General features: G+C 57.8%; 6 protein-coding genes across 6 annotated transcripts; 2 read left to right on the top strand and 4 right to left on the bottom strand.

The window, feature by feature from the left end:
- Window positions 1-330: 330 nt before the first annotated feature.
- On the top strand, window positions 331-3,153 carry CH63R_02111 (uncharacterized protein; the record flags this gene model as incomplete). The annotated part of the gene is made up of 4 exons (XM_018297086.1): window positions 331-540; window positions 606-2,340; window positions 2,400-2,679; window positions 2,730-3,153. The coding sequence occupies 4 exons, from the start codon at window positions 331-333 to the stop codon at window positions 3,151-3,153; spliced, it is 2,649 nt and encodes an 882-aa protein (XP_018161902.1).
- A 719-nt stretch (window positions 3,154-3,872) lies between these two features.
- On the bottom strand, window positions 3,873-5,615 carry CH63R_02110 (Insulinase; the record flags this gene model as incomplete). Its single annotated transcript, XM_018297085.1, has 1 exon — window positions 3,873-5,615. One exon carries the CDS (start codon window positions 5,613-5,615, stop codon window positions 3,873-3,875), a length of 1,743 nt encoding a protein of 580 aa, XP_018161901.1.
- Window positions 5,616-6,693: 1,078 nt separating this feature from the next.
- On the bottom strand, window positions 6,694-8,677 carry CH63R_02109 (FHA domain-containing protein; the record flags this gene model as incomplete). The annotated part of the gene is made up of 3 exons (XM_018297084.1): window positions 6,694-7,335; window positions 7,402-7,495; window positions 7,551-8,677. 3 exons carry the CDS (start codon window positions 8,675-8,677, stop codon window positions 6,694-6,696), a joined length of 1,863 nt encoding a protein of 620 aa, XP_018161900.1.
- Window positions 8,678-14,347: 5,670 nt separating this feature from the next.
- On the bottom strand, window positions 14,348-17,257 carry CH63R_02108 (Vacuolar protein sorting vps16; the record flags this gene model as incomplete). The annotated part of the gene is made up of 4 exons (XM_018297083.1): window positions 14,348-14,599; window positions 14,783-14,864; window positions 14,994-16,236; window positions 16,303-17,257. 4 exons carry the CDS (start codon window positions 17,255-17,257, stop codon window positions 14,348-14,350), a joined length of 2,532 nt encoding a protein of 843 aa, XP_018161899.1.
- Window positions 17,258-17,903: 646 nt separating this feature from the next.
- CH63R_02107 (Autophagy protein 16) lies at window positions 17,904-18,659 on the top strand (the record flags this gene model as incomplete). Its single annotated transcript, XM_018297082.1, has 3 exons — window positions 17,904-17,988; window positions 18,057-18,418; window positions 18,504-18,659. 3 exons carry the CDS (start codon window positions 17,904-17,906, stop codon window positions 18,657-18,659), a joined length of 603 nt encoding a protein of 200 aa, XP_018161898.1.
- Window positions 18,660-18,978: 319 nt separating this feature from the next.
- CH63R_02106 (Histone-lysine N-methyltransferase, H3 lysine-79 specific) lies at window positions 18,979-20,521 on the bottom strand (the record flags this gene model as incomplete). Its single annotated transcript, XM_018297081.1, has 2 exons — window positions 18,979-19,900; window positions 19,965-20,521. 2 exons carry the CDS (start codon window positions 20,519-20,521, stop codon window positions 18,979-18,981), a joined length of 1,479 nt encoding a protein of 492 aa, XP_018161897.1.
- Window positions 20,522-22,065: the final 1,544 nt, after the last annotated feature.

The following is a 22,065-nucleotide window of genomic DNA, read 5'->3' as shown; positions in this document are numbered from 1 at the left end:
CGTCTTATCTAATCATACCGCTCGAGTCCATGCGGGTGACGCCCACCTCTCTCTCTGGCCTTTAGAGGGGCGAGGGGTTGGCCCCCAGCGGGCACCCGCTATTACAAGCACCTACCAGGTAGCGCTCGCACGCACATCCTAGGCCTTTTGGTGTGGGCGCCACCATCCCAGGCAGCCTATTCCTCTTCCCCGTCTCAACAACAACAACGGCCACCTGCCATTAAATCTTGCCAGCCTCCAGATGTCGGATCTCTAAAACGAACATGCGGCAGATTGACTTTCAACCTGCTGGCCTGACTTTCGCTCACGACTGAGGCTTCCCTCTCCGCCATGTCTCCTCGAAAGCGCCAGCGCACCATCCTGTCGGACCCGAGCTCGTCGAGTCCACCTGCGGCAATTGCCCCTGCGACAGCAACATCGGCTACGTCACAGGTCACGGCTGTTCCAGAACCCACGAACCGCCCTACGCGAGAGATGCCTTTGATGAGGGATAGAAGCGGCAGCGAAACCAAGAACTCTCCACAGAATTCACAGAAACAGGTACTGCGGGTTTCGGGGCATATGGGGTTCTCTTCTAGGCGTTGGATGCTGACCTGGAAATACAGGTCCGCAAGGCACGGAGTTGGTACGGCTCTTGGCCACGCATTCCAAAGTCCTCCGCCTCGACCCAGCTTGCACGAGAGACTATATTTGGAGGCACGCTCAAGCCTTCTAGCACGCCCGATTTTCGACGATTTGATACGAAAAAGAGCATAGACTCAGCGAGTTTCGACGGCCCGGCCGAATCATCCACTTCCTTACCCCAAATACCAGAGAACGGGGGCGCTCTGACGCCAGAGGAGAGCACGGAAATCGCGAAGAACGACGGAGATACCACAGCGGTGCAACGGACAGCCAAGGACACATCGCGGGTGGCAGAGGAAGCGCCACCGAAAACTGACGACACGACCAAGCCGACCGAGGAGCAGCCAACCTCGCATACGCCTGTCGCAACTTCAGGCTGGTTCGGGTGGCTGGCACGGGCGCCAGTGACGGAGACGCAAACATTCACGCCGGCTGAAGAGCAACCAAAAGAGGTGGAACCTCGGAAAGAACCAGAAGCCCAGACCGAGGTCCAAACCTCACCAGTTGCCGAATCACCATCAGCAGAAACGTCAACGCAACCTGATCTAAACCCGCCAGCACCCACGAACTCGTGGTTCGGCTTCTGGTACTCAAGCGCTCCTGTGGCAGAAAACGCTCCAAACGAAGACCCTGTGAAGTCAACGGGCAGCACCGAAAGCGCGAGTGCCACAGATCAACCTACAAAAGAACCCGAGGACGTGGTCATGGACGAAGCGCCACCGCCGCCGCCGAAGCCGGAACCTTCGAAGCAACCATCGGCTGGGTCGACCTGGGCGTTTTGGTCCAGGGATACTCGTCCGAAGGACGGCGAAGCGACTCCAGCAATCCGACCCGAGTCTGGAGAGTTGGCGGTGATAGGACAGGGGTCGGAGGCTCACCCTGAGCGCACCGGCCTAAACGTCGACCAGAACCATTCTGACAACAGTGCAAATGATGGGAAGAGCGCGAAAGATGCAAAGGCTTCCAAAAACACCAAGTCGAGCATTGTATCTGCGCCGTCGACGTTTGGGAGGAAGACGAAGCGGAACCGTCCCCAGTCAATGGATCTAGACTTGCCGTCCAGACCAGGGACTCCTACTCGGCCAGAGTCGGTTGCTTCGTCAAAAACCTCCATTGCGGAGACTACGCCAAAGGAACCGCCCCTGAAACCAGGAACGCCAAAGCCCAGCACCAGTCAAGAAACACTCAGCAAGGGGCCGCCGCCAAACCTGCTGTTGCCCTCGTTCGGAAGCACATACCGGATGAAAGACAATCCATCCATCGTCAAGCAGATTACATCGTTGCTACTTAGAACACAACAGCCTCCCGCGAACCACGTGTATAGAGTGAAAGAGACCCCCAAGATCAAGAAGGCCATTGCAATTGGAGTCCACGGCCTTTTCCCAGCCATGTACCTACGGCCCATGGTTGGACAGCCCACTGGTACTTCACTGCGGTTTGCAAACCTGGGCGCCGAAGCCGTCAGGCGATGGACGGACGCTCATGGTTCCCCTGATTGCGAGATAGAGAAGGTTGCGCTGGAGGGCGACGGAAGGATTGCCGACAGAGTGGACAACCTGTGGAAGCTTCTTCTTAACTGGATCGAGCACATCCGCAACGCAGACCTGATTCTGGTTGCATGCCACTCGCAAGGTGTACCTGTGGGGATCATGTTGTTGGCGAAGCTGATTGACCTCGGCATCATCACCAACGCCAAAATCGGCGTGTGCGCCATGGGTATGTTGTCCATCTGCCTTCATTCGGTGTGCTTTGAATCTAGTCTGACTTCTATGTAGCGGGCGTCTCATTGGGGCCATTCCCTGACTACAAGTCAAGTATGGGCATTCTCATGGGCGCCGCCAACGAGCTATGGGAATTCTCGAATCCGGACAGTGACATCTCAAAGAGATACGAGCACTCGCTGAAAGAAGTGCTTCAGTACGGCGCCAGGATAACTTACATCGGCAGCATCGACGACCAGCTTGTGCCAATGGAGTCAGCCATCTACTCACCCGCATCTCACCCTTACATATACCGCGCGGTTTTTATTGACGGCCGCATCCATGCACCAGACTTGTGAGCCCCCTTCGAACGCATCTCTATTTTCTTCCTAACGTTATCTTCAGCATCGCCCACCTCGTTGGGTTTGCGCTGAAACTTCGCAATCTGGGCGTCTCCGATCACGGGCTCTTGAGGGAACTTTCGACACCGCTTGCCGGCAGCCTCTACTCGGGCGAGGGCCACTCGCGCCTCTACTACGACGATCAGGTCTACGACCTCGCTCTCGCCCATGCACTCGAGACCTCGGACATTCGGCCCAACGTGCCCGCCATCGTCACCCACCGCCGCGACGCCAACTCCTCCCTCGCGAACCCGAACCCGTACCACCTGCCGTGGGTTATGCGCGGTCTTCTCGAGGAGGACTTTGTCCGCACCGAGCTGTCGTCCGAGACGGAGGAGCTGCTCCGGCAGTTTGACGACTGGAAGCCAGTCACCAAGGCGCTCAAGGACGTCAAGTACAGGCTCGAGGCCATTCGATCCAAGCTTTAGAAGAAGAAAAACAAGAAGAACTTAATTTAGACAACGCATGGTTTGACAGGGAGAGGAAATGTCTGCCTTAGAAGACGGCGATTGTAGCAGCAATGCCATGCCGACCAGGTCTGGTCAGGCCGCATGCCTGTCGTTTACAACCCACCTACGTATACCTCCCCCTCTACTATGGTGATCTTTCATATGTTAGTTACGCCTCACCGAAGGGTCTTGTTATTAGCGAGCGATACCATATTAATAATATTACAATCTGCCTCGAAGGCCCGTTGCCTGGTTATTGTAGTCTTTGTCTGGCCGTTGATCTCTCGGCCACAAATTGGCGAGTAGCGAGTTGTGATGGCGGATATGGGTTCGCTTAGATATTTTTTTCCCGAGATGAATAGTGTTTTCTACAGGTCCGACCGCCACGAGATGGAAGCCTCTCGCAGCCCCCTTTCACAACAAAGAAACACCCATTGTCGTCAGCCAGCATGTATATGTGCTGGCCGGCCCATTGTTCCATCTTTCTCCTGCTTTTTGTGACGATGCCGGCCTTTTTTACTGATACAACAACAACTACACACAGCCCCCCTTCCCGATTCTATGGTACAAAAACATGGCCCCCGTCTATGGCCATTTCTCATCCCTGCCCCCCTCTGCCCTCACCACACACTCAGATCTATCAAGACAAGACATCTACAACGAGGGGGAGGTTGCTACTGTGCTGCTACCGCGTACTCTCATCTCCGACCCAGCTGCCAGTCGTAAATTGTGTTCTGGATCGCCTCCCACTCGAGCGTGTGCGTGCTTACGCCGTGGGCCTGCGCCTCCTGCAACACGACCGTCGGCGCACCGCTGCCCTTGCCCGCGTTCTCCACGAGGCCGCCGGCGACGATGCGCGCAACGCGGCGCAGGTCCTCGACCGTCAGCGCCTCGATCTTGCGGCACATGTCCGTGACTGGGATCTTGCGCCCATGGACCTGGACCTGGCGGCCCAGGTCCTCGAGCTCGACCATGCGGCTCTCGAGGTTCATGAGCAGCGACGAGCGCAGCTGGTTCTTAGCGCGGTCGACCTCGCCCGCCTTGAGGGCCGAGAAGCCTGTGTCGAGGGTGAGGGCGCGCAGCTCGCGGCACATGACGTCGAGCATGCTGGCGGTGCGACCGGGGATGCAGCTTGCCGAGATGCCAAAGAGTCCAGAGTCCGTGTACGAGTGGTTAAAGGCCACGCACGACTCCACCCAGCCGTGCTGGTTGAGAACGTTGGTGTACAGGCGCGAGTACATGCCCTTGCCGGGGCCGCCGGCGGAGAAGGAGCCACCGCCACCGAGGAGGGTCTGCAGCGTCGCCAGCGCGTATATGTCATCCGAGGAGATGGGGAGACCCTCGAAGGCGAGGTGAATGTGAGTGAAGGTCGGCATGTTGGGGTTCAAGGACGGGGGCTGTGGGGGCAGGGAGAGGAAGCCGCCGGTGTAGTGGGCGGGGGAGTTGATGTTGTAGGATGGCGTCGTGGACAGCACGGAGGCGCTGTTGGGTGCCGAGGTGGAGAGATTCTTGAAGAAGGGGACCTTGGAGAGGAGTTTGGAGGGTTGTTGGACGGGGGAGGCGGAGGCGGCGGCGGAGGAGGAGGAGGATGCGTCGGTGAACTCCGAGGCCTGGGAGCCTATGGACGTCTCCGAGCCCGTTCGTGAGATTGTCGGTTCTTGGTAGGAGCCCTTCATGTCACCAAAGTACTGCTGCGCAAGCTTCACGGCCTCTTCGTGCTCGACGCCCGCAAATGCGACAGCAATGCGCTCCGGGCGGTAGAAAAGGTCCCTGTAACGCTGGATGGTTTCCCTCGATATGCTACCCAGACGCTCCTCCGGGCACAACAGGGGGTTGCCAAGTGTGTTGTCTTTAAAGGCGGCCGTGTGCACAAGCTCCGGCAGGATGAGCTCCGGCTTACTCCAGATCTCCTTGATCTCGTACTCGGCCGTGCCGAGCTGTTCCAACACCTCCTCCTCGGTGAGCTTCGGGTCGCGGATCGTCTCGGCCAGCAGCCCAATCGTCGTCGGCACGGCGCCGTTGAAGGTCGCTGCTTGGTACATCATGCTTTCTCTGGAACTCGCGCACTGAATGTTGCCGCCGAGGGCCTCGACCTGTTCGAGCATCGAGTCGGCGCTGCGGCTCCCCGTCGATTTGAAGGCCAATCTGTCCATAATGTGACTAACTCCTCGCAGGCCCGCATCCTCGTACCGGGAGCCGGCATCTACGTAGACGCCGACGCCGGAAAAGGAGCCCGGCAAGGCTTCGGAGGCAACGCGCAGGCCATTAGGGAGGGTAGTTATGGCGTCGAGTTCTGTCGGCTCTTTGGGGATGGCTTCGATAGTGGTTGCGAGTGTGCGGCGGGACGAGGGGAGGCTAGAGGGGCGAATCGCTGATGTTGTGAGCGGCGATGATGTGACGGCCGCACGTCGCGGCAGGCGCGTCGCTAATGAACGGAGCATTGCGTGTATTTAGACGGATCACCGACCAGTTTGTTTGTGGTGAAAAATGGTCCTGGTGGTGGACGGTGGATGGTGAAGGGTATCGTATGTATCGCGATGAAGCGAGGCTCTGGAAAAGTTCGCTGTTCTCGGAAGCTGACGCACCCAGCCCAGTAGCACCTCCAATTCTGGATTACCTTATCGTCTTATCGCTTATCGCTTCGGAAATACTGCGGAACCTCGCTCGCCCGCGTAGTCCAGCCAAGCGACAGGTATCGAATCGAGTAGGAAGACGTCATCCCCAGCCTTCGCCGCTCGTATTCCACGAAATGCACGGCTGGCTTGGTCATGAGGGTGGGCTTGGCTTTTAACGGGACCGGAAACAATAATCGACGCAGACACATTTTGCATCGTGAAGATTTTAGATGCACGGTAGCACCTCGTGTGCCCGCTGAAAAAAAATTAAAAAATTGAATGAGATGTGACTGCCAAAAAAAGATGTGCATCTATTGCATTCCGGTCATGAGACAAGGCGCTATCATCGGCCAAGTATGTATTAGTTAGTGTATGCTATCGTTTCGACTCCGCTGGATGCAAGTGCCCCGTTGTCCTCTATAAGTAGCATTTGTAGCCGAAATAGATGATGCCCAACCTCCCAGCGTATTGCTTCCGTTAAGCCAGTCATAGAAAATCAACATAGCTCTGTTCCGCTGTGGTTAGTAAGGATAGAGCGCTCCGCAATGCATTTAAACGCCTGACACCGCACACCACACGCCTCGCTTCCCTCTTCCCATACTCCACCGAGGAATGCTAACGTCGTATCCGGTTACGAATAGTTGGCAGAAGTACCCGCACAAGCCTTCGTTGCGTCCGCTCTTTCGTAGAAACAACGAGGATACCCAGTGCAGTTGGGAATCAGAACAACCCAAGACGGAATACGGAAGACGACACTGGGCAGGGGGCCCTACTATGATTCTTCCGTCTCCGTCATCCGCCGATTCTCGGTATTCTATCCCGGTGACATAACTCTTGACCTCCGTTTCAGAGCCAAGGGTGTTGTTCGCTGCTTCCGGCGTTTGTGGATATGACTGAACCGGCTCTACCGATCGACATCCATTTCGGCAGCCGCATTGAGACTCCTCATTCCGCTGGATGCCTCCGCTGCACGACGACCGGCGCTTCCGTCAAACACCCATGGCCCGGCATCGTTACGCGGGGTGATTGGGCCTTCGTTGGCAGTCACCAAGTGGTTTCCAATCGGCGAGGGGGTGCGGGTATCACGACCGCTTCGCGAGGCGGCTGCCTGGGCGGCTGCCACGGCGGGAATTGGAACAGGCGGGATCGACGTGTGGGGAGCGACCGTCCGCGGGGCAGCCTCTGGCGCTTCTGCCATGGTTTGGGCTCGGTCAAGGGCAACCGTGAAGTCCATAGCATCGTCGTCGTGTTCGATTTCGGGCAGTTGGGGTCTTGAGCTTGCCAAAGGGGGAGGGGCAGGAATAGGCTCGGCAGGAGCAGCTGCGTTCGCATCGGTCTCCTGCTTCAGCTGCTTCTGCTCCGGTTCTTCGTCCTCGTCCATCTGCTCCCAATCCTCTTCGGGATCCTCGATATCAGCCTCGAGGTCGGCAGCCATGCGGCAGTTTGGGCAGACGAAGATGGGATACTGTGGAGAGTTGAGGAGGGAACGGATGCACTTGAAATGCCAAGTATGCGAACAAGGCGCCACGAACAGGCACTGGCACGGCTGGAAGATCGTTAGCTTTCCTGCTGGCACGCGGTGTGGGGAACCAAGCGCATGCCGGCTACTTACCGCGATGGAGTTGAGACAAATGGAGCAATCCTGCGTTGAAGAATTCGCCGAGTTCGCCGCTGTCATGTTGCGCAGGCGCTTGTGCGTCGCCATGCTGCATAGTGTGAGCGCCAGAGCACGAAGCTGCACGCGGGATCGGCAGGACTTACTTGAAGGTGTTGAGCTTGTTCTGCCAGCCTCGGTTGAGCTCCAGGCGCATCTTGACGCAGCGAAAGATCATCTCCTCGCCTCCCTTGAAATCAATCCCAAGCTGCACAATGTCGCCGTCATTCACAGGAAAAGGTTTCGACTCTGTGCCGGGCGGGCTCAGGCGGATGTGATTGAGAAAGGTGCCAGAAGAACTCTTAACATCCTTGATGTACCACTTGCCGTCATCGTACCAAAACTCGCAGTGGCGGCGACTGACCACCTTGCTCTTGAACCCCACTGGAGCAGCCGAAGGGGTGTTGTGGGGGATGCTGGGCTGGTTGTCCCGTTCGGAGTACCGCCCAACCCTGATGATCTCGCCGCCCGAAGGCAAAGTCCGCGAAACAGGGGGGAAAGTTAGACTGGGACGCGTCGCGCGGGGATCGTAGTAGGCCGAAAAACGGATCGAGGGCAGGTTTTCGGGTGCAGGGGACGCGGCGGCCGGTGCATCGCCTGTCGTAGAAGCGCGTGCTCTTGTCATGGTCGCGGTTTCGGTGTCGACTGTCAGTTGCTGCTGCTGCTGCTGCTGCTGCTGCTGCTGAGGTAAACTGCTGCTGGTCGCAATACCGTTGTCGATGATGGAAGGGAGCGCATCCGCCAAGGGGCGCTCTACAGCAGGGGAAGAGGGCGTGGTGGAAGCCTTGCTCGCAGACGATGCTGATGAGGGAGGCTCCTGCAACGAGGCAACGAGGGACAAAGGGTTCAGACTGGCGTCGGTGTCGGAGCGACGAGGGGTAGAAGTAGGCGTGTAGCTGAGGGAGCGCTGCAGGCTTTGGGTCGGACGACCAGAGCTAGTGACGGATCGGTTGGCGTGGTTTTGGTTTTGAGTTTGAGTTTGGGTCTGAGGGTGCGAATTGGCGCCGGTGTTGTGATGCAGGTGGGAGTGGGAGTGGGAGTGCGAGTTGGAGGTTGGTGAGTTAGAGCCTTGACTGCTGCTGTGTTCGCGGGACAAAATGTGGTTCTGGGTGTAGCTGCGGAGATAACTGAGGCCTCGCAAACGACTGGATCTCGTAGAGGGCGAGGCGGGATTGGTGACAGATGTTGGCACGGGGCCCACGGTCGGTGGCGATGAGACTGGTTGTGTAAACATTTGCGCGGCAAGGAGGGGGAAAGGGATAGAGAGGAGTCGGTTGTCGGTTGTGTAATAAACAGCAGTAGCGGCTGCCGCAGGAGTGACAGTACTGCCTCTTAGCAGGCAGGCAGGCAAGCAAGCAATGAGTGCAGGCGGGCGGTAGTAGACCGGTAGGTGGTGTTGCAAATGGTGTCGACTCTCGACTCGTGGGTTTCAGTTGGCTTGCTGGCTGACTAGCTGGCTGAATCACTTGGCCGGCATACCAGGCTGAGTCTGTGTGTGTTTGTGTGTGACCTCTCTTGTTCCCCTTGTTCTTCCACTTCTTTTCCTTTCCCGAAGATCGATTTGTGGACTTGCTGACAGGAGGAAGCCTTCTTCGGAATTCGGGTAGAGAGCGCAGGGTCTCCGGGAAGTAAGGGCAAGAATGCGACGAAAGGGGTGAGAGAGGGAGGGAGAGAGAGAGAGAGAGAGAGGGAGAAGGGGGGGGAGTGTGAAAATGAAGAGAAGCAGGTAGCTTGGAATGTCGCGGATTGTCTCTGTAACAGCCAAATGTGGTGTAGTATTCGTACGGCGGTACTTTCTGGGGCCTGCACGAAAGGTTGTCGTAGTACAAGGCGGAGACAACAACAAGGCGAGACGAGGCGAGGTTGGACGAAGGGACGAAGGAGAAATCGTCAAGTTGATGGATGGAGGGAGGTCCGGGAGAACAGAGAGAAAAGAGAGAGAGCGCACGAGAGACGGGGACAGCGAGATGGATGGATGATATGATGGACCAAGAAAAGTAGCTGGAAGGAGGGCTCTGGGGGAAAAGGGAAAAGACGGGTTTCGTTAGCCTGAAGGAACCGCCGCAGGCCGTACAGAGTTGAACCTGGCAGAGAGCGAGCAGAGTTGCAAGTCAAAGGGTGTTGTACGTCTGTGGTGTCGGCTGGATTGGGCAAGGGGCCAGTACTTCGGCGGCGGTGGCCAAGACTTCAGAGGGGCGGGTGTCCAGTCTTCTCCCCCCCCCTTCACCCTGCTTGTCCTACTCTCTCGTTCGGAGTTCCTCGTGAAATCGTCAATATCAGTCCAGGTCGGGCCAAGTGTGCCGGGGAAGAAGAAGAGGAGCGCGGGCAGCCAGACGGACAGGGCGTGCAGCGGGTGCGCCGTGGACGGTGAGGTTGGACGAAAGTACCTGCTGCTGCACTACGAGTGTATGCTTAGAAGGTAGGTAGACTGTGTAGGTACTCACTACTCAGGCAGAATTTCGGTAGGGGAATCTAATGCTCCGGTACCTGGCAAAAGGTACTTTTGGTGCTCGCGTTGTTGGATGCATGTACCTTGGCAGGGCGAGTCGGAACGGCGTGGGGAAAGCAGAGGCACAGTGGTCGTGGTCACGGTCACTGGTCAGCGGGCGACATGGGAAACAGTTGCTGCTGTCGATGAAGCAAGGGCTCAGGGACAGGGCAACCAGCAGTCAGTATCTGTACAATAGGTACCTACAGCACCTTACGTCAGGGTCTTTGCAGCAGCGGAGCACAATAAAAAGTCGGGGTCCAGCCCAGTCGGTCAGGTTTTCTTTGACGCGCGTGCTACTGTATTTTTTGGCCAGCCATGACTTGGGTGTACAGTGCAGTACGAGGAACAGGGGGGTGTTTATGGGGATCATGACGACGTCTGGGAAGCAAAAACAAGACACCACAACAAGGGATGTGATAGCGAGGACCACCTCCGTATTAGTGAGGGAACTGAGGTTAAGCCGTTACCTGCGTACACAATAGGGGTCGATTCTCTCTCTGGCGCCGGGTATGGCAGGGGAGGACGACGAGGTTAGTTCACCTTGGGTTTAGGCTCGGACACTGGGACTGGCTGGACAAGGACCAGGGGGTGGGAAAGGATGCGCCTGGATCATGGGTTGTCTTGCACTCTTGCTGCTGCGAGCGTGTGGGCTGGGGACTGGGATGGCCGGTGGGTGCGGCTGGTGGTAGTGGGGTAGGCGGCGGCGGCGGTGGGTAGTGGTTGCGGTGATTGATGGTGATGATGATGATGATGATGGTGGTGGCCAGATGCCGTGACCGATAGCGACGACGATTTGTGGTGGTAGTGGTGGTGGTGTTGATGCTGATAATGCCTAGTGACAATGTGGCTCATGCGTCTGCGGCGATCGCTGACGAACACCACCTTACAGAGTCCTGCCAGTCCTGGTAACGGAGAATCAGACATGGTGGTTGTTGATGTGTCGGAATATGCATGCGCTGTAAAGGACAAACTGAGCGGCTGCCATGTACAGAATGTCTGAAGAAGAAACGAGAGCGGCAGAGCACAGGGCATACAGATAGTCAGATGCGTCGAGGGGTCTTAGTGTGAGGGAAGCCCAGCACCAGGGAGCTGGATTAGGGAGAAAGAAAGAGAAGAAAAGAAAAAAAAGAAGCTGACAGGGCGGAGGATATACACCGGATGCGTCCGCAGAAGCAACGAAGATGATGGGAGCATCTTGTCCGTCCCAAAGTCGAGACAAGAGATAGAAGCGAGTGAGTGAGTAAGTGAGTAAGTGAGCGAGCGAGTGCATCTTGACTTTAGCTTTGCTTCGTGGAGGTAGGGCACAGGGTTGGTTAGAACTGCATTTCAAGTGCGACTGATCGGTACACCATACCTATGTCTAGCCACCTACGGCTATGGCTGCGCTGTGGTCAATGCATCGTCGAATGGAAAGAACAGCCACTGCCAGTCAGTCCGCTGCCCTACTTGGACATGGCGATCCGGCAGGTCTTCCTTCCCCTCGTCGTATTCAGACGCAGAAACATGAAAGAGAGGAGAAAAGAGGGAAGCAAGACCCCCCATGAAGAAAAAAACGAAGGGGAAAAGACGAAAAAGCCCTGTCGCCATTTCCGGTCTTTCCGTCGTCCACAGCCAACTCTCCACCGCCAGCGCCGTTGTTCCATGGAACGAGGCGAAAACACCATTATCAAAAACTGGAGATGCTGAAGTCAGCTCACTCGGTCGCCCTCAGGAGGAGACTCAGTCTCCACCCTGGGCGGCATCTGTATGTGCGATGTAGAGTCCACTTCTTCTCTTCCCCCCGCTCGCCGCACTGTCTGCTGCATCATCGCTGTCACGGACGGGAATGATGAATGGTTCGACATGCAGCCGACCAGCATATCGCCGGCCGATTCGCTGGGGTCTCTACAGAGTATGCAGCTGCAGCTCTCGAGTGACCTCCGCCCGATCCCCTCCCCACGCCCACTGAGTCCAGTGACCACAACGGGAAAGACACCATGTGAGGGGATCGAGACCCTTTTTCTCACCCCAACCTCGAGCTCACGCGGCACTCGAGAGACAGACATGCTGCGAGAGGTTCGCGCTAACGTGGTCGCCAGAGTAGCGCCCAGTCCGCCGTCGACCGCCCTAGCTTCCTGGACACACCCCTCAACCATCGTGAACATGCAGAGCACACACATGGTGTAATGTACTGAGAGGTAGGTATCCGTAGCGTGTATACGCGCAGGTACATAGTACATTTCGTCCAGCTCACTAAAGGCCTGTCCAGACGTCCGAGCCCCACCTGTCCCCTCGCCCTTGCCCTAGACCTCGCCCTCGCCGTGTCCTTGACCTGACGATCATCGTGATTGGGTTGGGTTTTGAAGAAGCTTTTCGCGCCAGAAGTCCTGCAGAAGGCTGGGAGCCCGGCTTCAACTCCTCGGCCCCCCATCCAACATCACGGCTCCCTTGACCCTTCGTTGCTTCCGCCAAAGCTTTTGACCATCAGCCTTGATCCGGATGTCTCTGGGAAGACCTGGGCAAGACAAATCCAGTCTGCAAATCCGCCGCCCCCCCCCCCCCCCCCCAAGCAATTCCGATCCTCTTTCGCTTCCGTCCATGACTCGCCCGGTCCGTCCTCCGATCTCCCGAGCCTTATCCGGCCCAGACACGGTGCTTGATGCGTGCAACAACGGGCGAACCCTAAGGAGCCCTCAGCGACACCGAAACAGAACAGCAAGAAAGTAAAAGTCTAGAAGGTATCGATCAGGGTTGCATGGGGCACATTACAAACACATCCGAACCGACGCTTCCTGCTCCGTGACCGGGAACTGTCCGCTTCCCCGCCTTGTCTTGCCTCGCCACCTCGAGTCCTCGACGTCCTTGCCACGATTTGGCATTTGCCAAGACCCTTCACTGGCACTCCTTTCATGCAGCCCCTCCGATACTTCTCCGGGGCCCAGGCCGCGACGTACCTTACACGTCCGTCTGTTCCTACATGCATCCATCCATCGTATTCTTTGTGAGGATGCTTTTCTAGCCTGCTTTCGGGCTGCCGTTGTTCCTCGGTCCTTCCACTTTCCCTCATCTCACCTTACCCAATGCGTGCCTCCCAAAGGCCTGGAAATGCGGACGCAGATCTGCCATTCCCAGCACCCTGGTTAAAGTTCCTACTCGACTCCTCTTAAGCTCGATCTCTACGAGGCCCTCCGGACCATCGTTTCTTGCTTTCGGGAAATATCATGCATCTGGGCCACTGACGACGTTACAGGCTGACTGTTGCTAACCAAACAATCTCGGCCCAAGACCTGGGTTGGCCCTTTGTTTCTTCTCTGTGCATTGCCCCCTACCCCCCATCAACGTGCTCTCAGGACGTCGCAGAACAAAACTCAACAATTATGTCGACTATCCGCAAGCATCCACATAAACCGTATCTGCGAAAGGACGAACTCGCCTCGCCCGGTTCCTCCTTATCCTCCCTCGCCGGGAAACACTCTCAGACAGCTACTGCGCATGCACAGGCAGATCAGACCATCTCCATGCCTCAGTTCCTGCGGGGGCTATGCCCCAGAGCCCAGCCTGCCTGATTCATGAAGGCGACTTCCCGCTATTTCCGCTCCAGGTTCAACCCAGGACGCCGGTCGACATTTTCTTCTCAACGGAGGCCACGGCCTTCCTCTGGTGTACTCATGCCCTCATCCTGCGCGCTCCCCGTGACTAAAGGGGGTTCTCAGTTGAACGGTGTCAGGTTGTTTGTTGCACAAACAAGCAACATCAAACGACCCACCAGACTATGTAAATCTACGAGCCCGAATCTAAGCCGTGGCGGCGCGGCGGCGTGCCCGTCTCCCGTGGCTCATCCACGTGTCGATCTCGCGCAAGAAGCTCGCCCAGGCTTTGTTTCTCGCTCTCATCCCGCTGGCTCTCTAGGCGAGGGCGAGGGCAAGGGGGGCTAGCTAGTCCAGGTCGAAAAAGAACCTGCAAGACATCGTCCAAGCCGAGCCCGTATCCGGAAAGATTCTTCAAAGGATCCATCGCAACATCACAGACTATGCACTCTGTTGCAGACACTCCCGCTGTCCGAGCCATCACTGCACTTGGCATGGCCTGAGTCGCTTCTGGCATGATCGGTCAAAAGGTCATGAAAGCTAGAACCACGTTACAGGTACCTCGCTCGCGGGGGCATGCCGGCCGCTCGCCACACATCGAAACAAGCGTACCCCGGATCGACACAGTTGCCCACCGCCGCCGAACGCCATGCCTCTCAAATCTCACCACTGCTCCGTGTACCCGTCATCGCCTGAAGTTGGTCAGATTACGTGTGTAGAGCAAGATTAGCACCACAGCTCCCCTTTAACCCCATTTCGCTGTCTCTCGCCCTCGTCCCATCTCGCTCTTCATCCCTTCGTGGGAAACTCGACGTGCTGCTTCCTTTCGCCTTGGCGTTGGCCGACTTCACTTCTTAAAGACGGCGCTCCCGATCCTCTCAATGTCCCGCCCCTCCTGCGTGCCCCGTCCCGCCGCTTCGAGCAGCCTGCCCCACGCCTCGGCGTCTTTGAGCTTCACCGCCTCCTCGGCCGCCTTGACCCGCAGCCCGCACTTTTCGTACATGGTGATGGTCGTCCCAGGCTCTAAACCCGTGCACTTGGGCACAAAGACGGCCGCCAGCCGCGGGTTGCCCGCCTGCAGCGTGAGGTTGAAGAACGGCTGTGGCGTTCGGGGATTGATTAGCTTCGTCGATTCGGTATGTTCCAAATATGCCATGGAGCCAGGAACGGCGACGCCCGCGATGTGTCATATTTAAGGGGGGAAAAAAGAAAAAAAAAAAAGGGGAGGGGGGGGGGGGGGAGGAAGAAGAAAACGGAAAACGGAAGAAAAGGGAAAGCTTACCTCCCACCCAATCGGGCTTTTTCTCGTCTTCGCAAGCTCCTCGATCTCGTTCCAGTCCCGCTTCGCAACGAGCGCACGAAGTCTAAATATGTGGAATGTGGTTAGCCCGCTGCGGATACCCGACTTGGCAAGGAACCTGTATAACCCAAATGGGAAACCCTCAAGAGTACAATGACAACAAAAGGGGGCGCGAGAGGGGAGAATATCTGACCTGATCCACCAAGCAACCTTATCGGGCACCTTGAACTCGCTCTGAATCTTGCTGGCGCGCTTGTGGTACCCGAGGCGGATGAGCTTGAACATGGTCTCGTTGACGCTGAGCCCCGTGAAGGTGTCGGTGAGGTCGCGGTCGAAGGCCTCCTGCATCTTGAGGAGAGTCTGCGCCTCCTTGAGGGCGTGGACCTCGAACGCAGCCTCCCTCGAGTCGGAGAGTAGCTTCGCGGCGAGTGCGAGCTTGTCGGACGCGGTGCGCGCGTCGGGCTGGTGGAGCGACTCGTGTATGAAGACGCCGGCACCGTCCACCCGGCGGTCGTCCTGGTAATAGAGATCTTTAAGGAGCGCGTTGTCAGCCTCGCGCGCGGCCGAGGACTCAACGAGGGCCGTTGCCGCGGGGCGCGCGTTGATGACGCGAAAGAAGGCGGCCAACGGCAGTTTCTTCTTGAGCTGGAGAAGTACTGTGTACATCAGGTCCGTGTCGCCGCTCTCGACGGCCTTGTCGAGGGCGAGCTCGTCCTCCTCCATGCTGAGGAGCAGCGGCACCTGGCGCCCGCCGCGGGGCTCGTGGTTTAGCAGTTCAGTGGCGAGGCGGCCCCGGCCTTCGTCGTAGGCTGCGCGTGCGATCTCCTCAAAGGAGATGCCTGGCTTCCCGGAGAGGCGCTCGACAACCAGCCGGCAGATAGTGTCGTCGTCCTCAGCACCCGAGCGGACCTTGGCCGAGGCCCAGTGGACGTAGATGCGGTCGGTGGGCAGACGTAAGTACCCCGCGATCTTAAGCGCGAGCAGGTACTCGTGACGGTTGATGAGCCTCTTGATGAGGCCCTCGGGGGTGAGACGCTGGTACTGCTCGAACGAGAGGGGCAGGCCGACCTCGAAGAAGCGAACGGCGTTGAGCACGCGCAGGGTCTCACACATATCGACGAACTCGTCGCTGTTGTAGATGTCGAGCACCGACTTGCCAAAGGACGCAGCCTTGAGGAGCTGCTTCTGCCAGTGGATGCTGAATTCGCGGCCCGCCGCCGTGACGCACGTGTCGACGGCCTCAGTAAGGTTGGCGCGGATCAGCTGGATGTAGTCGTCGGCCTTGGGCGACTGAAGCTCCAGCTGGCCGACGGCGTCGAGCAGGATCGATGCTGCCGAGGACTCGGCCCGGGTACCGAAGACCTCCTCCGTGGCGTGCGGGACGCGCTCTAGGAAGTCGCAAACGTCATTTGTGATGAGTCTTGCGCCGTCGTGTTCTGCGAGGTGTTAGCCGTGAGCGTTTCTGCTTGTGAACTTAAAGACACTATGCCCGCCAAACATACCTGATACAACGTGCACTCGTCCGTCGTAAAAGAACTCTGCGGTCGCAGCATCCGGCCCGATGATGTGTACCTCATCCTCCCACGCAATCAGCGCATCGGTGCCGCACCACTCGACATACTTGGGTGGGATCTTGGACTGCGAGTCGTGCTCGACACGCCTCTCCTGGAAATCGCTTGAAATCACATGCGCCTTGCCCGTCTTCGTGTACAGCGCGATCAGCCGGCCGTCGGGGGACACGCTGATGTGGCTGAAGGGCCCGAGGTCCAGGAACCGGTCCTCGCACTCGGCCGCGTCGATGACGTATACCGTCTCCCCGATGCTCAGCAGTACCTCGACGGAACGCGAGAGCGTATGATCCGGCGCCACGACGGCCCAGGCGTGGATCTCGCCCTGGTCGGTCGGCGGCGTCGCGAGCAGCCGCGGGCGCGGCTCGGTGTACGACGTGACCGAGACGAAAGTGTCGTTACCGAGGAGCGCGACCATTCCGGATTCGTAGAAGCGGCAGCTGATGACGCCGGACTCGTCGGCGCCGTTGCCAAGGGAGAACTGCGTGAACTCGCCCTGCAAATCGTAGACGCGGACGGTGCCGTCCGTCGTGGCGACGAGGAGCTTCTCCTCGCCGCCGGCGACGCTGGCCCAGCCGAGGCCCTTGATGGAGCCGGAGCCCTGCTCCCAGGGGATGCGGCGGAGGAGCTTGCCGGCGTACGAGTAGATATCGATGCCGGGTTTGGACGAGGAGGCGCCGCCGCCGCCGCCGCCTGGGTTGGCGCGGTAAGCCTGGATCTTGGTGTCGTCTCGGAGGAGAGCGATGGCTCCGCCGTAGGGGGCGCCGGCGACGATGTGGTTGTCGAGGTCAAGGTCTTGGTCGAACACTTCGGTGTAGAGCTGGACCTTGCGGTACCACTTGTCGCCGACGTTCTCCCATCCTGCCGCGGGATGAGACGCTTCCATCATGTCATCTTCTCATTGCCGGGATCCCTTGCTGTGTGTACGTGTTTGTCTGCCTTGGTGGTCGTACTTGGATCTATCCTCAAGAAAATTGGAAAAAATATTTGGCAGTGTCGCCGGCGTTGCGTCGGTCTAGTGGTTGTGGTTGAGAGCGAGGTGTGAGATGAAAGACATGAGGTTGAGGCTTGAGCTCCATTTCCCTCCCCTAAGCTGTCGCTACTGCTACCGAGAGCTTGAGTGAGGTCGCCGGGGGTGAGCTTGCGCCACGAATCAGACCAGCCTCAGAGACCCGGTCTACCGGGGCGCGGCTAAACCCCGGCCGACGGAGCGTGCGTCATCGCACCCCCAGCAAACACGCCGATAAGCCAAGGCGGCGCCGCTCCCTCCTCCCTCTAGGATTCTGGGGCAGATGATGCGCCTACAACCGTCGCTTGAACAGAGTCGGCTGCTTGTGTTTGGAATGCAACGCATGCGCCATCCCACCCATCACCGTCCCGACATAAGGGCAGCGCTCGATTTCTTCTAGATTCATTGGGAAAGACTCTGCGGGATATTTAAGCGTAACAAGACAGAAAGCTTGCGCCGATATATGTAACTCGACATCCGTCATCGCCCGGATTCCCTCGCCTCTCCCCCCTCCACGATCGACATTATGTCCGACTGGCGCTCCGAGTATCTAGCTTCCATCAGGGAGCAGGAGAAGAACAACCCCGTCAATCTCGAAATCGTCCAACTCTGTAAGGCGCTCCTCTCTTCTCTATCTCTCCTTTTGCCGCTTCTTCCCTAACCCGCCATCCCTCGACAGGCTCCCAGCTCTCCGACCGCGTCGCGGCGCTCGAAGCCGAGAAGGAAGTCCTGAGGTCCAAAATCACACCCGACGACAGGAAACTCTCCGAGAAGCCGAACACGACCGCCGCTGCCGTTCCGATCGATCCCAGCTCCGACCCCAATGTCGCGCAGCTTCAACTCCAGCTCGCCGAGGCGCTGCGGTCCAACGGTACCCTCAAGGACCGCGCGAAGGCGGCCGAAGATGAGCTCCAGGCGCTGCGCAGCAAAACCAAGGAGGACGCAAGGAAGATGAGGAGCCTGGCTGCCGAGAGCACGGCGCTAACGACGAAGCTGCGGGACCGCGAGCACGAGCTACGCGAGAAGCGCAAGCTGGTAGAGGTAACACATTCATGCACATACACGCACGCGGACATACCCCAAAGATGGTGCGTCTGTTGCGGTTTAATACTGACTTGCGCCGCAGAATGTCCAGGACGAGATGATCACGATGAACCTCCAAATGTCCATGGCCGAGCAGGAGCGGGACAAGGTCAAGAAGGAGAACAAGGAGCTCGTCGACCGCTGGATGAAGAGGATGGCACAGGAGGCCGAAGCCATGAACCTCGCCAACGAACGTTGATGATGCCGTCTATTTCCCTGTGCGCCTTCCCTGCGCTCCAGAATGATGCACTTCTGCTGTCTGCCCGGCCGACACGCTCTATAGGGAGTATCAGATGTCTACAGGTAATGAACCCAACGCTTGTTTTCCTCTCGCCTACCTTTGGATGCCAATGTGCCCCCCTTTTCCTGGTTTACTTCCCTTCACAATGTACAACGCCGCACAACACCGCAGCGACACAGCACCAGCTGCATGCCTCGTGCTGCAACCCTCCACCCAAGCCCCGTGGGACATCATACGGCGTAATGACTTGAAAGATGCTGATGGGGCACCTAGTGTTTTACTTCTTCGTCGAGATGCAGAAGTTACCGCCGGCATTGGTCCAGCTGACGTACCCACCGTCCGGGTACGTCAGGTGTTCGACTTCCAGGATGTTGCTTGCAATATCGTTGGCGTTTCGCGTGCCTTGGTCGTTGACGAATGACTTGAGAGAGACGATCTTGCAGCCCTGCTTGAGGTCGAGGAACATGTTGACGAGCTCGGCGTTGAGCTGGGGCGTGAAGGCTTGGTTGTTGACGAGGATGACGTCGGCACGCTTCATGGCATCGTGTATGCGGGTGCTCTTGGTGAAGTCGCCTCGCTCGAGGTTGACCCGGCCGGGCAGCAGGCCCCACATCTTACAGCGGGCGCCGAACTCCTTCTCCTGCGCCTCGGCGAAGTCGCATGGGTTCTCCATCATTTCGCAGCCCCAGCTCTCGCAACCGATCTCGAGCGCGGCCTGGAAGACGACGTTCCCCACGCCGGACCCGAGGTCGACAAAGACTTGGTCCGACGTCATGCGCGTCCTCTCTTGGAGGATCTCGGAGATGAACTTGTATGTTAACTCGCCGTAGACATTGTCGGTGCCGTTCTTGTACTGCTTGAGCTTCTCCACTTCGGGCGACACGGTGCGGTCGTACACCTGGGTGAGAATGAACTCGACCAGGTCTCGCGGTATGCCGTGTATATTGTCCAGGTTCTTGCGTATCGTGCCGTCGGCGGCGAGAGCGCGGATCTTCTTGTTCGCGTCTTGCAACGCGGCGACGAAGCCGTGGAAATCGTTGATATTCGATGCCCTCTCGAGCCGCCTTATCAGGCCGTTGGTTGGCTCCGTGAACTCGGTGGCCTGTTCTTCTGTGAGGTAGACATGGGCGACGAATCTGACCACCGTTTTGATGTCTTCCACCGCGTTGATGATACCCTTCTCGGATATAAGTTCATAGCTGTGCCACACATGTATTAGCAACGCCGCCCAAGCTTCTTAATCGCGCAAAGGTGACGACGTACTCTTCCGCCCCGTAGTTGCTCGGGTATTGCAGCCTCACCCTCACATCGTCGTCGGCTGTGGCGCCGAGCAGGCGTTTCGCCTTGGGGCACTTTTTGAGATTGCTGATGTCGACGGCGTGGATCAGCCGGCTGAGGGGACGCGCATTGTCCCGGAAGGCGCTCGCGCGGGTCAGCACGCGCTGGGTGTCGACGAACTGGCCGTCCTTGGTGCGCTGTCGCTTGCGGGGCTCGAGGTTGATGAAGGCGTCGTAGTTGTCGTCGTCGTCCGAGTCATTGTCGAACTTGGGCTGGGACGGCCCAGCGCTGCCGACCTTGCGCTTGCGCTCGCTGCGCTTCTCGTCCGAGGACGAAGGGTAGGGCGAGGCGCTCTGTTTGCGGGAGAGAAGCGACTTGCCGTTGGGCTTGGGCGAGGCGCGCGGCGAGGCCTTTGCGGATGAGGTGGAGGACCTCGCATGGACGAGCTTGGGGCGCGGCTTCGGAGCGGCGACCTGAACTTTCTCGACGCGGATGGCGGCGGGCTTGGTATTGAACTTGTTCTTCCCGCCGAGGATTGGCATGGCGGCGGCGGCGGGTGAACCGGTCGACGGGTCGATCGGGCTGCTGAAGGAAGAAAGTGGGCGTTGTGCGCGTGACTTGGTCGGGGTGGTGGTGATACTGGTAGGTCAGATACTTTTGACGTATGCTGTCGCTGTTTAGTCCAAGGCTGGGCGTCGAGAGTGACTGATTGCTAATGACGATATTTTGTTCAGAAAGCGAATGCGAGGAGTGGTGGTGTCGCCGGCAGGGCCTGTCACTGCGGATCAGAGGTCTCGGGGCATAACGGGAGTGCGTAGATAGGTTGTTGTCGGTCAGAGTGGAGGAGGGGAATTCGGGACGGAGGGAGAAATGAGGATTGGGGGCGAGACGGACACGAGGCGATTTTTCGGAAGAGGGCGTGGAAATGGGGCCGGACGGTAGACATGACTGGATAAAGTGGAGTGACTTACGGATACGCATAGGTCCAGTTGGACTGAACCGACCCAGGACCCCCAAAAGTGAAATTCCCCGAGTTAAGGTGGAAGGAGCGCGCCCCAAACATTGGATTATTATGTAAGGCGAAAGCAGTTGTGAAATGCATGCATGCAGTATTCCGTGGGTACGTGGAGCCTGGAGTACAGGTAGATAAGGTAGGGACGGGTCACGGCCCAGTCAGTCGCCTTAATGCAGCCTCGAAGCCTCGCATTTGCATTGGGGGGAGAGGGCAAGTACAGTACATCGTACAGCACTGCTTCCTCTTCCCCCGTGCCGGCGACCTACTTGTACTTAGATTGGCGACCCCCGTCCACAGGGATCTATTGCGGATGCCGCGTCAGCCGACCTCGACCTGTAGCAGCAGCCGGATATGATTGGCTGCCTAGCGAGCGAACATCCCGGGGAAGACCGCGGCTCGTTTCTCAAGGGTGTATTCAGCTTTGGGCCCTGGCGCGGGCTGTCATCCAGTGTTTGTTTGTTTGTTGCCCGCTGTCATCATCCGTTTATGAGGGGGGGGTCGGGCGGGGGGAAGCAGCCCGTTAGTCGCATCGCATCGTCAAAGTCTCATATCTAAGCTTGTCTCAGAGTGACATTGAGCGAAAAAGGAAAAATGAAGGGAGGGCCTCGGATTGCAACCCGCCTGGGCGCTGCTAACGGCTTTCACGCCCGTTGACGGGAGGTCAGCCTCCGTTCGTAACATGACCGATACGACATTCTGACAGCGGTCTTGCAGCCATTGTCTCCGGTTTTTTTCTTTGGTTGTTTTTTTATCCCTTCTTCTCTTTTTCTTTCTTTTTCTAGCTGTATTGCTCCCTTACTTTAAAGTTCTTCAAGCTTGGGCCATGCTTGATGCTATGTACACCATGCTGTTTAGAAGTCAAACGTCACGATGGACAACTGTCTTTTGGTCCAACGGCATTCCAGTGTGTCGCTAAACTATTTCGTACATGCTCAAAACATTGAGGTGCGTTCCTCTTGAAGTCGCGTACTCGCCCCTGCGCCAAAAAACTAAATAAACAAAACAGTTTGAGGTGACAACACCCCCAAAAAGATAAACAGTTGACAGGCTATAATAGCATGTGGAGTACTG

Source organism: Colletotrichum higginsianum, chromosome 2, assembly GCF_001672515.1.
Source record: "Colletotrichum higginsianum IMI 349063 chromosome 2, whole genome shotgun sequence".
NCBI classification, from domain to species: Eukaryota; Fungi; Ascomycota; class Sordariomycetes; order Glomerellales; family Glomerellaceae; genus Colletotrichum; species Colletotrichum higginsianum.
This window is presented reverse-complemented; position numbering and strand designations above follow the sequence as displayed.